General features: G+C 39.8%; 1 protein-coding gene across 10 annotated transcripts in view; it reads right to left on the bottom strand.

Annotated features, from left to right (window-relative positions):
• LOC116059160 (NACHT, LRR and PYD domains-containing protein 12-like) overlaps window positions 1-17,691 on the bottom strand; it is a 31,451-nt gene extending 13,760 nt beyond the window's left edge. For 7 of the 10 annotated variants that reach the window (XM_036007120.1, XM_036007125.1, XM_036007124.1 and 4 more), the window contains exons 1-4: window positions 17,559-17,691; window positions 15,585-17,382; window positions 11,819-11,992; window positions 3,842-3,975 (exon numbers count right to left, since the gene is read on the bottom strand). In XM_036007120.1, the coding sequence (XP_035863013.1) occupies window positions 3,842-3,975; window positions 11,819-11,992; window positions 15,585-17,382; window positions 17,559-17,676 (2,224 nt within the window). In that variant the 5' untranslated portion in view covers window positions 17,677-17,691. The remainder of the gene's footprint in view (window positions 1-3,841; window positions 3,976-11,818; window positions 11,993-15,584; window positions 17,383-17,558) is intronic. The other 3 variants (XM_036007127.1, XM_036007129.1, XM_036007122.1) reach the window with 2 other exon arrangements.
• Window positions 17,692-19,035: the final 1,344 nt, after the last annotated feature.

The raw sequence follows: 19,035 nt of genomic DNA, 5'->3' as shown, positions 1-19,035 counted from the left end.
GCGTTTGCCGTGAAAAGATACACGCAACGCAATTTTCTGTTCATGTTAACGGCGCATGTTACCGGACGAAATAGCAACGCGGATTACGGTGCCACTTAAATGTCTGCGTTGAGCTCTGATGCTCCAAAACAGACGTTAGAGGCAACAGAAACATCGCTGCATGTCATGCTAGTAAACACTAATAACACGTTATACAGCAGCTAACCTTAGCCTACCATTAGCTACAGTAGTAAACACGGCTAAAATACTGACAGCTAAATAGTGGAGTGTGAGCGTGTAGCGGGACGTACAACAGTCTGCCGCTAAAGCTATGAGCTAAAAGACTCAAACTAGCACTGGTCACTGCTGATGTCTGAAAAACAACACGGACGGGACAAAATGTTACGTTTACTGGTAAACGGGTACACCTTGTGACGACTTATGACCGACTGCTATCTGTTGTGGAATTTTCCTCACGTTACTCTGTCCTCTGTGACTGTCTACATCTAAACTAACCGTGCGTTCATGGACATCGGAAAAACGTTTTTCCGAGTGAAAACGTCATCATTCACGTCCCTTCCTGTGGGAATCAGAGGTGGGAAACTCGGGCCAGATTTTGCTGACCGAGTTTCCCAGTTGGTGACGCGTTGTTGACAACTGACGTTTGATGGAGGCGAGTTTGGTTCACTGAACATATTTCAATGACAATAAACTTATTTATTGTGGACAAACGCCTCTGCTGAGAAACATACACAGACATAACATGTTTCAAATTATTCATAAATAGGCCTGTATATAAACTAACAACACCTTATCCGTGACCTTTCCCGTTCGTTGTCCTGCAGATAACACAAACACCTGACGATGTGCTGTTTGTATGCTTGCATAAGAAAACAGCAGCAAATTATTGTGGCCTCCATGTTTTCACACACCTGATGCTCCTAGGCTACGCCCAACAGTTGGTGGCAGTCATGCAACAAGTTGTTATGCCAAACGCCAATATAACAGAAGAAGAAGAACACGCATCTCAACCATCCTAACCATGTGAACGCTGGTAGTCGGAAAAACAACGTAATCACGGGGGCGGTCCCTGTCATTCCGAGGTGGCATGAACGCGCCATAAGCTGCGCGGTGCAGGGAACAACTCTGATTGGCTCATGGAGGCACGTGTTCAGAGAGTGGTTTACGGAGCTGATGTCTGATGTTACATTCCTCACCTTCTTTTGCATCGCTGTTACAGGTTTCCGACCAATGATGACTATGTTAAAGGCCCTGATTTTGAAGTACCCTTTCTTAAAAGACAAAGAAATATAACATAAAATAAACGTTGCTCCCCTGAAAAGTAAAAGCTCGTTCCCTAAAAATTCTTGCCATTGGATAAATGAAGAAATAATGTCTTTCAGGAGAAAGTGCTGTAAAGTCGAACGTTTGTGGAAATCCACAAGTTTGGAAGTACATAGACTGCATCTGAGGGAGCTTATCACACTGCTTAATGCTATGATAAAACAGGCCAGGTCGGATTATTTTGCTAATCTGGTAACTCTGAACAAGAAAAATCCTAAAGTCCTGTTTGATACAATATCTAAGATTGTCTCTCCCCCCGCTCCCCAAGTGCCTGTATACTCAAAGTCTGATTGCAATAGGTTTTTACATGCTTTTGTAAACAAGGTGCAAGAAATTAGAACTACTATTAACCCATCTCTTGATATCTTATCCTGTGGGCCAGTAGTCTCATACTCCTGGGATACTTTTTCACCTATCACTCGAGATGATATTAAGGGCCTGTTAAGTAAAGTGAAACCATCTTCAAGTCCGCTCGATGTATTGCCGACTTCATTGCTATTAAATGTGTTTGAATTAGTTGGACCGTATGTTGTTAAAATGATTAACCTTTCCCTTTTAACCGGTTCTGTGCCCAGCCATTTTAAACAAGCAGTTGTTAGTCCCATACTGAAGAAACCTAATTTGGACTCTTCTGAACCAACTAACTACAGGCCTATATCTAAACTGCCTTTCTTATCTAAAATACTTGAGAAAGTGGTGGCGGGCCAGCTGACTACATTTCTTGATGGAAAAAATTTGCTTGACAAATTTCAGTCAGGTTTTCGTAAATGTCATTCAACTGAGACTGCGCTTCTTAAAGTATCAAATGACATTCTGATGGCTGCCGACTCTGGACAGTACACTGTGTTGATTTTACTTGACCTGTCGTCTGCATTTGATACATTGGACCATACAGTATTGTTAAATCGGTTACAGAATGAAATGGGATTTTCTGGGACTGTTCTTAAATGGTTCACCTCTTACCTGAGTGATAGATCATTTTGTGTGTCTGTTAACAACATCTTGTCAGAAATGACCCCTTTGTCATACGGAGTTCCTCAGGGTTCGGTTTTAGGTCCTCTTTTGTTTCTATTGTATGTTAGCCCTCTTAGTGAAATAATCCGTAATTTTAATAATGTGTCTTACCACTTTTACGCTGATGACATTCAGTTGTACTGCTCATTCAAAGAATCAGAGTTTGGTAAATTAGCTGATTTATTGGAATGTCTGTCAAGCATTAAGACTTGGTTGTACAACAATTATCTACAACTGAATACAAAAAAGACTGAAACATTGATCATTGCTCCAGAACATATACTACCCCAAATCAAACTACACCTCTGTTCCCTGGACTCCTCCTTCCAGCTGAGCCTAAGTAACCTTGGTGTTTTGTTCGACCAATCGATGTCTTTGGATGGTCATTCTAGACAGTTGGTCAGAAATTGTTTTTATCATTTGAGAAATATCTCTAAATTGAGAAAAATACTTCCCAAAGCTACCATGGAGATGATCATTCATGCTTTTATTTTGTCACGGTTAGATTACTGTAATTCTCTTTTTACTTGTTTTAATAAATCTTCGTTGAGCCGCCTTCAATTGGTGCAAAATGCAGCAGCCAGGCTTTTAACAGGAACAAACAGAAGGGCACACATCACCCCGATTTTGTTTACTCTCCACTGGCTTCCAGTAAAATACAGAATTGACTATAAAATTCTAGTGTTAACTTTTAGAGCACTACATGGACAGACGCCGAAATACATCGCTGATTTGTTGACCCCTTACTCCTCTTTCCGCACGCTTCGTTCCTCAGGTCAAAATCTCCTGATGGTCCCAAAAACCCGCCTTAAAACTCGGGGAGACCGCTCCTTTCGGGCAGTTGCTCCCAAACTGTGTAACGCCCTGCCCCTTTCGCTGCGTGTGACCGATTCTATCGTTTATTTTACAAAACAGCTAAAGACACTCCTATTCCGACAAGCTTTCACTTGAATGAGATATCATTGTTTTTATGTTTGTATGTTTATTTTATATTATTATTTTTTTTTTTTAAATTGTTAATCTTGCTGCATGTAAAGCACTTTGTGACTCTGTCTGTGATAGGTGCTATATAAATAAAGTTTACTTACTTACTTACTTAAAGCAGTGGTTATGTGAGTTGACGGATTATTAATTGCCAACCGTTATTTATTTATTATACCTAGAGTACTAATCCAGTCAAGATATTAACTATGTTTTCTGCATTTTGATGCACACTATGTTTTCCCACCATGTATTTTCATGCTTGTGTTTTCAGTTTTCAAGTGGTTTGTATGCCTATTTAATTGGTCTATTTTATATTATTTTAAATAGCATACCTGGCACATGTCTCTCAAACGTAAGTTCAAATATGAGTGGGTGCCACTGGTAGATGAAGAGGTGAGAAGAATGAAACTGAAATTTGGTCATCAACAAAAAGCATTTGCAACAGGAACCATATAATAGTAACAAAGTCAGTGAACTGACCTCAGAGTCTCCAGTCTACAGTGTGGACTCTCCAGAAAACCACACAGCAGCTTCACTCCTGAATCCTGCAGCTTGTTGTTACTCAGGTCCAGCTCTCTCAGGTGGGAGGGGTTGAACTTTAGAGCTGAGACCAGAGAAGCACAGCTGAACTCTGACAAACTGCAGCCCCTCAATCTGAATAAAGAATAAATGACAATGATAAAAATACATTTCTAATCCAATCAATACTATATTGATCCTTTAAACAGCTGCATTTGGAAATATTCTTTGGTCTCTTTGTGTTCATCTATATGTCTGTGTGTTTCTCTGTGTGTGTTACTGTGTGTGTGTGTCTGTGTGTGTGTTTCTCTGTGTGTGTGTTACCGTGTGTGTGTGTGTGTGTGTGTGTGTGTGTGTCTGTGTGTGTATATATACAGTATGTGTATGTTTCTGTGTGTGTGTTACTGTGTGTGTGTGTGTGTTTCTGTGTGTAGGTATGTGTCTGTGTGTGTGAATGTGAGTTGTTAAGGATCAATATCTATGATCAGACATTAGTTGTGAAAACATTAGGAAATTAACAGAAACCAAAGAAATATTTCTACTTCAGCAAGTAAACTTTATCCATTTAAAACCAATTCAGAGGATCTTCTCTATACATATGTGACCATTTACCAACAATTGTAAACATTCATTTACTTTAACAACTAACAGTGGACATTTTCTACAGTTTCATTGACAAACTGCAGATTAAATTTACTACAAAAAAAAACATGAAAATATGAACAAAACATACACATTGTTAATTAATCAGAACTGAGACCAGAGAAGCACAGCTGATATCTGACAAACTGCAGTTCCACAATCTTAGAAGACAATCCTTCTGTTTGAAATCATCCAAATCAATAATCTGTTCAGAGATGAAGGTTCAGAATGTAGAAGTTCAGATTTTGAAGATGGAGATTCCAAAACACCTGAACCCAACAATATGAGATCTCTTTGTGACAGGAAAACACATTCTCACTCCCATCACGTCAGAAAGCAACAATTGGTCAGGTTACTTTGGCATTTATTATTGACGCAAAAAAGTCTCTTTGGAGGTGTGGGGAGAGAGAGTGTGGGGAGGAGGTGGTGGCTCAGGTGAGCAGGCAGGGAGAGACTGATTGTCACAGCTGTAGCGAGTTGTCTAATCATGCTCTCCCTTTTAAAAGCAGTAGCGAGCCGGAGCAGGAAGAAAGACTTTATGGCCGACGGGGAGAGAAAAGACGTGGACACTGTGTGATAAGCTGGACAGAGAGAATTCGTACCCTCGCAACCGAGAGCCTCGGGCCAGGTGGGAGCGAGGGAGCTCCAAAAGAACTGTGGGGCAATACACTGTTGATACGGTCATTAAAGAGCTGTGGAAAATATTCCTCTCCAAGTGTGATGATTTCTTTTCATAAAGTGTTACAAAAACATGAAAAAAAACTTCAAAAGCAAAGGAAAAAGGGCCAAAAACGTTGTGGAAAATAGCACAAATTTTGACCCGGAAAGACAACAAGTTCATGGCAAATGGGAATACAACACAAGGGTTAATAAATGCAAGTCTTCTGGGACTGCAGACTAAATGTTCTACAATAAACATAAAACTATGAACAAAAGAACATGTACAACTTTATAGATGTAAGTTATGTTTGTAAATAAATTAGTTTCAGTTGTTAATTAAACATATTAGATCTCTAATAGTAACAGGGTCAGTGAACTGACCTCAGAGACTTCAGTCTACAGAGTGGACTCTCCAAAAAACCACACAGCAGCTTCACTCCTGAATCCTGCAGCTTGTTGTTACTCAGTTCCAGCTCTCTCAGATGGGAGGGGTTGAACATCAGCGCTGAGATCAGAGAAGCACAGCTGATCTCTGACAAACTGCAGCTCTCCAATCTGAATAAAGAATAAATGACGATGATAAACAGACATTTCTAATCCAATCAATACTATATTGATCATTTAAACAGCTGCATTTGGAAATATCCTTTGGTCTCTTTGTTTTCATCTAGATGTCTGTCTGTCTGTGTGTGTGTGTGTGTGTGTGTGTATGTGTATGTGTTTTTGTGTGTGTGTGTGTCTGTATTTCTGTATGTGTACCTGTGTCTCTGTGTTGTGTGTGTCTGTGTGTGTGTATGCGCGCATGTGTGTGTCTGTGTTTTACTGTGTCTGTTACTGTGTGTGATTCTGTGTGTGTGTGTTACTGTGTGTGCATGTGTGTGTGTCTGTGTGTGTTAGGGCTGAAAGATTAATCACATTTGCAATAATATCGCCATATGTTAAAACGTGATTTCCTAATCCCAAAGGCTGCGATTTTGTCACGTGACTCCGCAGAGAAAGTATCAACTTGGCACGCTAACACTACGCCATACCTTGAGCAGATTTCTGTCATTCAAACAACTCTGAGATATAGTTTAAAACTTTTCCAGCCATTTTAAAAAAATTAAAGGTTTTATTCAGGCTCGAGTCCATACATGCAGTTAATGGATACAAGCACGCAGAGCTGAAGGCTCGGTTAGCAACGATTAGCTCTGATTAGTGGTTAGCTCCAGTTAGCTAGCTCCGTTATAAAGATTTGGAGTGGAGGAGACTGCCACGGGGAGGGGTAACAACCAGACTCTGTTAAATGTCATTTGGGGAGCTTTCACAGCAGTGTGGCCACGTTGTTTCAACGGTTTTATTAGTACAGTTAATCCCACAGCAAGACCACAAGCAGCATGCTACTAGTAACATAACGATAGCCTCTTAGCAAGTGCAACATTGACGCTGTCATGCACGCGGCACGCAACTTCATTAGCTTCACACGCTAACAGCGGAGCTAGCAGCAAACAGCGAAGCTAACGGTGGAACTAACAGCTAACGGCGGAGCTAACAGCTAACAGCGGAGCTAAAAGCGGAGCAAACAGCAAAGCAAATGGGCCTGGAAGCCATTTGTGGTCGAGGCAAGAAGGGATCCAGCTACAGTACATCCGTGTTTGATTGTATATGGAAGGGACTAGTTTGCTTCGTGTGGACCAGAGTGATAGAGAAAGACATGGCTCTGGTCTGGACTCACTGGACCGACTTGACGTGTAAGCGGAGCTCGGGAGCTTCAGAGCTAAGGCGGGGCTACAGATTAGGTGTCCGTAAGAAACGCGTATGTAACAGTAGTTCCACATTATATTAATTCATTTGCATGCAAGTTTTATTTATTTTTATACCGTGTATTCTCTGTGTAAATTCATGTACCGAACCGAGACGCCTGTACCGTTTCGGTTCAATACGAATACATGCACCGTTCCACCCCTAATAAATAAATAAATATATATATATATATATATATATATATATATATATATATATATATATATATATATATAGTATTTCATCATCACATACAAGCCTGGCCTCCAGGAAAGAACAGTTTGTTTAATCTATCTAATCTTGTGTTGTTCATACTATACAATTATTTATTGCTTATCTTTGTTGAATAATACAGAAGACAAAGCTTAAAAAATAATTGCATATAAAATCGCAATAGCTATATTGCTGAAAAAAAAATCGCAATTACATTATTTTCCAAAATCGTTAAGCCCTAGTGTATGATTCTGTGTGTGTGTTACTGTGTGAGTGTGGGTTTGTGTGTGTGTGTGTCTGTATGTGTGTTTCTGTGTGTGTGTGTGTGTGTGTGTGTGTATGTGTCTGTGTGTGAATGTGTGTTGTGAAGGATCAATATCTATGATCAGACATTATTTGGAAATTAACAGAAAACCAAAGAAATATTTCTACTTCAGCAAGTAAACTTTATCCATTTAAAACCAATATTAGTTCAGAGGATCTTCTGTATATATACAGATGTGACCATTTACCAACGATTATAAACATTAATTTACTTTAACAACTAACAGTGGACATTTTCTACAGTTTCATTGACAAACTGCAGATTACATTTACTAAAAAAAAAACATGAAAATATGAACAAAACATACACATTGTTAATTAATCAGAACTGAGACCAGAGAAGCACAGCTGATATCTGACAAACTGCAGTTCCACAATCTGGATGAAGAGTAAATGATGTAACATTAGAAGACAATCCTCCTGTTTGAAATCATCCAAATCAATAATCTGTTCAGAGATGAAGAAGGTTCAGAATGTAGAAGTTTAGAAGATGGAGATTCCAAACACCTGAACCCAACAGGATGACATCTCTTTGTGACAGGACAACACATTCTCACTCCCATCATGTCAAAAAGCCACGCTTGGTCAGGTGCATTTGACGTTTGTTATTGATGCAAAAAGTCTCCTTTAGCGTCATATTTAGACACGCTTGGCAGAGACCCTTGGCTTCACTTTTTGATGCTCTGGGTCGGGACGTACGTTTAACTGACATGGGGCACAAGAACGGGACAGTTAGGTTTAGGAAAAGATCATGGGTGACCAAGCGTCAGTATTTTACGAGTTGGGAGTGAGAACCGGTTGGACAGGAAGCATCGTACACATGTTAAGGTGCCGTTGGTCCCAACTCAGACATGACTTATTATACTTTAAACACCTGCATTTGGAAATATGCTTCACTCTCTCTGTGGTCCTGTATGGGAGTTTTCAAGTGTCTTTTTGACAGAGAGACTTCAGTTATTATAAATCCATAAGTTCTGTAAAATAGTGTTTTGAAGGTTTTATATAAAGACCTTCTTGAAAAGGCCTTGGAGGTCTTGAAGATCTTTTATTTATATCTAGATGTCTCTCTCATTTGTCTCAGTTTGATAGACTAAATTTGTTCAAACTGTTCAGACTGACACTTTAAAGTTGTTGTGATTGATGCTCAGAGAAACCCAGAAAACAAGTGAACTGAAGGGAATTTAAAACTTCAACAAATTGCCCAAAATAACATGGATGCATGAATGTGCATGGATGTTAAAATGGTTTCAAAACAGTATCCTGACTAAACTTTGACATAAACCAATCTGTGATCCACTCAACATCCTCTGATCTTAACTATTAATCAATATAATTCACAATTTCTGCTTTTTTAAACTAAAAAATAGTCATGTCACATAAATTAGGTATATTGACCATGATTTGTTTTCATAAAGTATCACAAAAATGTTTAAAAAAAACCCTCCAAAGCAAAGGAAAAGGGGCCAAAAACGTTGAGGAAAATAGTACCAAAGAAAAGGTTCATTTTCATTTTAAATTTTGACCCCAAAGGACAACAACTTCATGGCCGATGGGAGGACAACATGAGGGTTAATAAACACAAGTCTTCTGGGACTGCAGACTAAATGTTCTATAAGAAACATGAAGTATGAACAAAAGAACATTTACAACTTTATATATGTAAGTTATGTTTGTACATGAATTAGGTTTAGTTGTTAATTAAACGTATTAGATCTATAATAGTAACAGTCAGTGAACTGACCTCAGAGTCTCCAAATTTCATAAAATTTGTTTTATTTGTTCATGGAGAACAATAATCAAAATTTTCGCCTTTATAGCATTTATTTTGGCCGAGATATGGCAAATTTTGTGTTGTCGTAGCTAGCTACACAAATTTGTTTGTGCGTACTCTGTGCAAGTTTTTGTCAGGACGTACCGGATATGCTACTTACCAAGTTTCATGCAGATCGGTCGTATGGTCTAGAAGGAGTTCGAAGAAGTAGGTTCACGATAAATCGTGATTTTTCGCACAGAAACGTCAAAGCGAAAATGGCTGTGGCCTATATCAGGAGATTCAGCTATGGCTATGGCTAGTGGCTAGTGGCTATGAGTAATTTTAATGTCGGATGTAGGGTTTGGGAGTTATAACGCGTTTTTTTTCTGCTATAGCGCTGCCTAGTGGTGGAAGTGTGTACAGTTTTTTGTCAGAGGTCCTTCCAGAGTTCTGGACCATTCCTCAAAATGGCACCGCCCCACCATGCACGGTTTAGGCTGTAGAAACTGTTTTAGAGGCAAAAAAATAAACAATAGGGTTCCACAGCTCTACTGGATCTGTGAACAAGAGGGGTTCCCAGCCCCCTCTGGCTTGGACCCCTAATAATAATAATAATAATAATAATAACAACAACAATAATAATAATAAAAATAATAATCTATACAATTACAATAGGGTTCCACAGCCCTGCTGTGTGAACCGCTTTGCTTTGCAACCGCGATTCCCTCCCCTCGGGCTTGGACCCCTAACAAGTGTTTTGAAGAAGCTCTATTGTAAAGGCTAACGTTGCTCGGTTAGCACAATGACATCATGTTAAAAAGCACAGCTGAAACGATTTGTCATAAACTAAGTAACAATAGTGTTAGCCACGATGCTAATGGCATTGATAATGGACAATGGTGCTGTCACTAATGTTACTACAATCCAGTTCGCATGTCGCATGTGGAGTTGTGTGCACGTCGGAGGTTCTTTTCTTTTCTTTTCGATACAAATATATGACAAAGAACAAACCTCAAGACAAACAAGTATACAGAGGGACAACTTTGTATCCAGCTTGGTTAACGTGTTGAGGAAAATATCAACCATAACGCAACCATGAGTGAGAAAGTTGGAAAGTTGGAAAGACGCTGCGAAGCAACGCTGACAAAAACACGGGAACAAGTGAGAATCAGGTTATCACACAAGAGTTACAAAAATTGAGTGAGGAATGAATGATAACTTGGAGAACATGCTTGATGAAAAAAGTAGAAGTCTACATGTATCCTTGGACAAGAACTTCAATAGTAAATTTGACAGTTTCTGTGACTCGATGATAACATTTGTAAAAGATAATCAAGATGACCTAAAAGTAGAAATTGAAAAAAAGGCCAGAGAAGTCCAGAACAGCCTAGACATGGAATTTGGAATCATGGCAGCTTGCATGGAACAGATCGAGCAAAATATCAAGAAAACAGCTGCAACAGATTTCAACCCAGAAACCGTAATAATGGTCTTTGGCCTGCCCTTCGAGGAAGGTGAACAGGTGATGCAGACAGTGTCCAGGCTAATGTTGGAGGGGCTGCGGTATGATTCCGTGCCCAGCTTGGTGGCAGTGGAGAGGCTGAAGCCTAGAGGTCGCGGACCGGGCCCGGTCAGGATCCAGTTAGCTTCAGTCGGAGACAAAGTTGCGCTCCTGAGAAGGAAATACAAGCTACGGGATGATTTTTATTTTGTAAGATAAAATCTGAGATTCAGATTTGGTAAATATGGATGATGCTCAAAGACTGAGATGGCTGTTCACATGTGAAACATATAAATTAGACAATTATCCTGAGAAAGCCTGGGAGAAGAGGAAACAAGCTTGTTATCAAGATGATCTGTACATGAGGATTTGTTTGTATACGCTGGTGTGTGTGTGTGTGTGTGTTGTATATGTATGTGTGTGTGTGTGTGTGTGTATGTATATGTATATATATATATATATATATATATATATATATATATATATATATATGTGTATGTATGTGTGTATGTATATATTTGTATTCATGTATTTCTCCAAATAATTTGTATATGCGACCGGAAGATGTTTGCTAAATAAATTTGTGGTGTCTTGTAATCCCATGTGGGATGGGCCACATGTTTGGCATGACACAGAAATAAAATTGAACTAACTAACTAACTAACAACCTGTTTCTTGCAGATTGTCACGTTACTAAGAATACAGCTGTTAGAAGGTAATATATTAAATGGAAGCTAACACTGACAGCTGTAGGGCAGCTAACATAAACTTTAGCTGTCTCCATGAAGATCCCAGCTAATCTTCTATAACTCACGATGCTGTTAAGAAACAAGAACGAGCTAACTATTGGTAACATAAGCATTTGGCTCAGTGGATGTGGATTTTTAAAGTCACATTAAAACTATTTCCAATCCTTCTTCTGATTTCCAGCTGCAGTCTGTCACTCCCCCCTGTACTAACATTACTCGGTACGTAACATTAGATCCTTATCTTAAGGCCTCACAATGCCTTGTGTTTCTCACTTCCACTACCCATTTCACATGTGGGTAGGTCAAGGCGAGAAGAGGGAGATAAACACATGTGAGCACAATACATGAACTGACCTGAGAGTCTCCAGTCTACAGTTTGGACTCTGCAGTCCAGCACACAGACACTTCACTAGTGGATCCTCCAGGTCGCTGTCACTCAGGTCCAGCTCTCTCAGATGAGAGGGGTTGGACTTCAGAGCTGAGGCCATGACTTCACAGTCTGTCGCAAAGACGTTACAGCCAGAAAGTCTGTGATAATAAAAACATTTAAAATATAATCAAATCTGACACTTTTATCCTAAAAAACAAAAACAAAAAAAACAATACTACAGTCACCTTTATCAATGGCATCATTGATCTTTTCAGACAGATCAAGAACAGCCATGCACGTAGTACTTCTTTTCCTAAAACCATACTGGGATGAAGCAATAATATTTAGCTTATCAAGGTAGTCATTTAGCCTATTATATATTATTCTCTCTAAGACCTTAGAGATTGTAGGCAAGATTCATATAGGACGATAATTGCTGATATCATTTTTATCCCCAGATTTCAATACTAGTATTATTCGTGCAATTTTTGCCCTTTTTGGCACAACTCCAGAGAAAGATTAATTGTAAGTGGCTCCAAGATATCAAGTGCTATGGCTTTCAGATTTTTACTACAGATTTCATCCTCACCAGCGGTGAACGAGCTTCATAAGTTTGTGATGATTTTATAGACTTCACTGCAGTCGGTTGGCTTTATAAAAAAGGAACTGACATAGTTGCTTGGCAAATAATGGTTAAAAGAGATACCCCGAGGTTAGTTTACTTTGTTAGAGAGATTTTCCTCGAAGACAAAGTAATTATTAAAGTTTTTTGCTAGATCAATGTCATTAGTGACATTATTACTTAAATGTAAGTGAATGCCCACAGTATTTGGGAGCACGGTGTTGTTATGGCCCCTGTTAAGGACTTCATTTAGCACTTTCCAAGACTTCTTGGAGTCACCCTGTGATGCTTGTACGTTAATATATTTTATAAAATATATATACGTAAATAATTACATTATCAAACGATAGACAGAACCACTGAAGTTATATCAAAGTTCAATTTTACTTGTGAACAGAACAAGGAGACAGTTACAGTACTCACAGGATGAGTACAGAAGTGTCTAACGAATAGCTTTCTAGAGTCACTTTTTTAATTATTGATATGCAGTGATAATACAATCATAATACAGAGTTGATGTCATAAGTTGTTATCTTCAGTCTGGGAGGGCACGTATGCCATCAGGAACACATTGTGTTCCTGATGGCATACAAGGACAAAAAAGTGGCTCCCATGTTATCTTTTGGGAGCAAGCAGTGTTTTGGTTTCTTAAAGTGCCCGTATTATGAAGATAAAAATCACTTTTTTCTGGGATTTGGGGTGTTATTGTGTGTCTCTGGTGCTTCCACATGCATACAAACGTTGAAAAAAATATGCTGTTTTTAGTGAGAGACAGGTTTCTTAATGTGTCCTGCTTTCAGTCTCCAGGTGAGTTGTTCAAAATCTGCATTTCTATGTCACTAGCCGAAACAAGGGGGATAGGGGGCTAACTGCTAGCATGCTAGTGCTAGCATGCTAGCTCATCCTCAATGGCAAAACACTGCTACGACACACACAAATTCACATAAGTTAATCCTGCCTTGTACAGGCAAAAGTTGGAGTAACAGCTAGCTTGCTAATGTGATCCTTACCTAGCTACTGCGCATGTGCGACTGCCAACAAAGATGGTAGACGTTAGGAGGTCTCACTCTGTAGCTAAAACAGAGAGCTCAACACACAGGGTGAAAAGAGGAGCTGCAGCAATGTGCAGTACAACAAAATATGGTGTTTTCTGAAAATGAAAACATGTAAACCTATCCTGATAAAACAGAATAAAAGGAAAAGTATGTAAATCATAATTTTCCTAATATTGTATGAGGTGTGTATAGTGTTTACTGCCACGTAGAAATCAGAGAATGTAGGACCCAAGTGCAGAGACAGCCAGGCAATGTATTGAGCTTGAGGATTTAATCACAAATAAAAGGTATACAACCAAAAGAGTCCTCCAGAAAGCAGGCAAGGTGATCCAAAACGTGGTAGCCATCAAAAACAGGAATCACAGGAAACACAAGGAAAAACCGAGTAGACTACCACAAAGAATCCAACACAGAATATCCACACAATGATGACACAGACAAAAGATTACACAGATACTAAATACACAAGTAAACGAGGGTTAACAAGAGGCAGGTGACACAAGGGCTGGGAAACAGGGAAAAGACATCAGACAATCACAAAGGCGGGAAAACCAAAAGACAGGAAGACAAGACAACACATAAGAGAACAAAGGGACTACAAAATAAAACAGGAAATAGATAACCAACAGAAAACATGAAACCAACTAAACACAGAAGCTTGACACTGGACGAGACATGACAGTTTACTTTTATTTTTCCTTATTATATGTGTAAGTTTATTCCTATAATTAGTGTATATTTCCTTGTTCATAGCACTTGGGTTTTTTAAGGAACGTTTGTAAAGTTTGTTTTTATGAGTGATAGATTTTAAGATGTTCTTTGAAAGCCAGGAGTTGTGACCAGTTGCACTGCATACGGCATTCTCTGGGATGGTACAACAAATGGAGTTTGTGATCTTATTTATTAGGTTGTCATATGCAGTGTCAGGATGATTGCAGTCGTAGACTGCTTCCCATGTTTTGGACTGTAAGCTTTCACTCAGTCGTAGAGGGTTCTCTCATTTGGTACTTTAGTTTTTGTTTTTTTGCCGTGGTTATTTAATCTTATTAGCAAGATCTAGAATAATACAATTGGAAAATGATCAGTAATATCAGAAACCACAACTCTAGATTCTAGCCTAGTGTTTCGAATGTTTGTGATGATATTGTCAATAGTTGACCTAGTGGAATGTGTTACTCTGGTAAAATGATTTATCGTACAAAAGAAATAAGAATGTAAAGTATTAATGAAGTCACTTTTTGCAGCGTCATCTCTGGAGACACAACCTGGTCTCACAGCAGTTCGTGAAATTGTGACGTTATTTTGATCTATTGATACGTGTACTGGGACACAATTTTCTCGTTTATTTCGTGTTGGTGAGGACGAAATGGGAATGTGACAATTTCACGAACTGCCATGAGACTGGGCTGCAGCCTGCAGCCGCTGCATCCTGCTCTGTAACGCCAGACACGGTAGATGGTGACAACATTGGCCACCGGGACACGATACCAATGGATTCCTTAGGTCTTCTAGTTTCATATGATACAGACAGAAACCCATTCTGGATTTTATCTATTGATATTGGATCATTCAAATGAAAATCTATTTAAATCAGAAAAATCTATTATTTAAACCAGCCATGATATATATATTGTGTGAATTGTAAAAATTAACAGAAACATCTTTAAAATATGATAAAAATAACTGAATATAAGTTATAATGAAAAATCTTAAACTTCATGTGATGTTAGTTCAGCAGATCACAAATAATACATGTCTGTTTGTATATAAAAGACACATTATAGAAACACACTGCAGACTGTATACACTGTAAAAGGCTGTCTGTTGTGATTAAATGATGACAGAAGATACTTTAGCTACAAACACAAAGATCATCATCGTCTCATTCTCAAAGCGTTTGAGACAACAAAGACATTTGCAGAGTAACGTATAGAATTATTTACAACAAGCAGGTTTATCTTTTATAGTGTTTAAGTTTTATATTGTTCATGTGTGTAAAGTCTGTATGTTTACTCTAATACTGATGGTCTCAGCTTCACACTGATTTAAAATGATAATCACATCTGGACTTACACAGCCTTTCTGCAGTTCCTCACAACTGGAATCAGGCTCCGTCGTCCCTCCCGTGATGAGTTGTATTTCATCATGTCCAACTCATCCAGAACCTCCTCTGACATCTGCAGCATGTAGGACAGAGCTGAGCAGTGGATCACAGAGAGTTCCTTCTCTGATCTGTCCTCTGACTTCAGGAACTCTTGGATCTCCTGATGGACTGAGTGGTCGTTCATCTCCGTCAGACAGTGGAAGATGTTGATGCTTCTGTCAGGATAGATCCCAACACTGTTCATCTGCTTCACGTTGTTAATGGCTCTCTGGATGATTTCTGGACTGTTGTCTGTCTGACCCAGCAGGCCTCCTAAGAGTCTCTGGTTGGACTCCAGAGAGAGGCCATGAAGGAAACGGACAAACAGGTCCAGGTGGCCATTTTCACTTTCAAGGGATTTCTTCATGGCTCTCTTCAGGAAGACATCCAGGGATGGGTAATGGTCATCGTCCCAATCAACATCATCATCATCACCCAGGAAGTCCTCCAGTACCTGTGTGTTCCTGTCGGTGTAACAGTGGAACAGGTAGACTGCAGCCAGAAACTCCTGAACGCTCAGATGAACGAAGCAGTAGACTGTTTTCTGGAAGATCACACTCTCTCTTTTGAAGATCTCTGAACAAACTCCTGAGTACAGCGAGGCCTCTGTGACATCCAGACCACAGCGCTCCAGGTCTTCTTGGTAGAACATGATGTTTCCTTTCTCCAGCTGTTCAAACGCCAGCCTCCCCAGCTTCAGAAGAACTTCCCTGTCAGCCTCCGTCAGCTCCTGTGGACTCGTCTCATGTCCCTCAGCATACTTGAGCTTCTTCCTCTTTGTCTGAACCAGCAGGAAGTGTGAGTACATGTCAGTCAGGGTCTTGGGCAGCTCTCCTCTCTGGTCTGTAGTCAACATGTGGTCCAGAACTGTAGCAGTGATCCAGCAGAAGACTGGGATCAGACACATGATGTGGAGGCTCCTGGATGTCTTGATGTGGGAGATGATTCTGCTGGACAGCTCTTCATCACTGACTCTCTTCCTGAAGTACTCCTCCTTCTGGGCGTCAGTGAAGCCTCGTACTTCTGTTACCCTGTCAACACACGCAGGAGGGATCTGATTGGCTGCTGCAGGTCTGGAAGTTATCCAGACGAGAGCCGAGGGAAGCAGCTTCCCTTGGATGAGGTTTGTCAACAGCACGTTGACTGATGACTTCTGTGTGACATCAGAAACAGCCTCATTGTTGTTGAAATCCAGTGAAAGTCTGCTTTCATCCAGGCCGTCAAAGATGAAGAGAACTTTAGAGCCAGCGAGCTGCTCTGCTGGGACCTCCTGTAATGTTGGATGGAAAACACGGAGCAGCTCCAGAAGACTGTACTGCTCATCTTTGATCAAGTTCAGCTCCCTGAAGGAAAGAGGAATCACCAGACTGATATCTTGGTTTTCCAAACCCTCGGCCCAGTCCAGACAGAACTTCTGCACTGAGAAGGTTTTTCCAACGCCAGCGACGCCGCTCGTCAGAACCACTCTGATGTGTTTCTGTTGGTCAGGTGAGGCTTTGAAGATGTCGCAGCACTTGATTGGAGAGTCATGGAGGGTCTTCTTCTTGGAAGCTGTCTCAAGCTGCCTCACCTCATGTTGGGTATTAACCTCTTCACTCTGTCCCTCTGTGATGTAGACGGCAGTGTAGATCGTGTTGAGGAGGGTTCTACTTCCTGTTTCAGCTCCTTCAGTCACACGTTCAAATGTCCCCTTCAGCCTGATCTTATGTTTCTGACGACCAACATTCACTAAAAAAAGGACAAAGGTGAGAGACAGAACAAGAAAGAGAAAAGTTGACAATCTGGTGATTATTTTTATTACCAATATGAAAACATGCAGCTCATTTTCAGATGGATTTCAGTATTACAACAACCAGTGGTGTGTTCAGACATGAAGACATCAGCAGACAGATGGACAGACTTACTTTGTTCAGAGCTGCTCTGATTGGCTGTCTGCAGTCCAGCTCTGGTTCTGGATCTGGACGGCTGCTCCTCCTCAGAAACATCACTCCTCTTCCTCTCTCTGTGAAGACATTTCTTCATCACTAAAATGATTTGTTGATTGTTGTTGAAACATATCAAGATTTGGCCAAACTGTCTAGAGTCAGTTAGGTTTCAAGAGAGGTTAGAAGTGGTCTGAATATTGAAGAAGACCAGCATGTAACAGAATTTATAGAAATTTAATATACAAACACAAAATCAACAAATACATGACATCAGCAGGAAAAACTGAAACTGCGTCATTTATAAAATAGTCATAGTATAGCATGTCGAAAAAAGTCATAAAAAGTCATAGCAGAGTATGTCGAAAAAGGCACAGGCTAATTATTGATCACTAAAATGATAGTTAACATTAGTAATTAAACTTAAACAGCTAATGGAAGTCCAAACTGCCTGAGAGCTTCTCCTGTACTATACGGTAATTCCTCTACTATGAGACAGTAAGTCTCGTGGTTATGACCCAATCGTTAGCCTATTTTTATAAAAACGTCTGCTACGGAGCCATAACGTGAGCTACAAGGTAATGGAGCCTTTTATACATTGTCGTGTTTCTTTAGAAATAAACAACGGACAAATAGAGTCTTTAAACTCTTCAGATGTAAAGTTATTCTCTGTCAAAGTGACGTCAGAATGAATGGCAGTCAATGGGATGCTAACGGGGGGTGATGGCTTGGTAGCATCAGAATGGCGCCATAGGAGGTTCGGGCTCTGAAGCGAAGCTTACCCCCTTGGGTGAATATGGTAATTCTAACGTGATTTCCTACTTCCGCTTTTAGCTCAGTAAACAAACATCAAAATAAGAGTCTGCATGAAACTGAAAGTATGCCAAATTAAATGCATAAAAATTAAACTTAAATGCCTGAAGGGCAGAACATATAGCATGTCGAAAAAAGTGAAAAAAGTCATTGTATATAATGTCAAAAAAAGTTAACAAAAAGGGTCATAATGTTGAAAATGAAGCCCCATCAAGTTCTGAAGGCTTTCCTGAACACTTGTGAGCAGGATGTGGTCAACAACCCTCTAGATAGAGGACATCAAAGTGTAACGACTGAAACTCTCTGTTGCCTGTAGGGGGCGCTACTATTATATCTCAATATTGATATGTAGATGTCTCAGGCCAGGACCTTTATAAAGCCTGAGCAGTTTGGGGCAGTAATTACAAACAACTTCCTGTTTGGCGAGGGAACATCAACATGCTACGCCCTTATGATTTGGAAAAGTAAAAAGCTTCAAAATTTAGCTTTGTGAAGGTCTATAGATAATCGGGTTAAATCTGTAAAGTACAACCCCTGAAAATAGTCAAAATCGTAAAAAATTATAATTTTCAATTCAAAATGGCGTACTTTGACCCGGTCGGTGGTCGGGCCCTAAATACATGGAATCAGGAGGAAAAACTGAAAC

This window comes from Sander lucioperca, chromosome 11 (assembly GCF_008315115.2).
Source record: "Sander lucioperca isolate FBNREF2018 chromosome 11, SLUC_FBN_1.2, whole genome shotgun sequence".
NCBI classification, from domain to species: domain Eukaryota; kingdom Metazoa; phylum Chordata; class Actinopteri; order Perciformes; family Percidae; genus Sander; species Sander lucioperca.
Note: the sequence above shows the minus strand (reverse complement) of the source record. Positions and strands in the feature narration are given on the sequence as shown.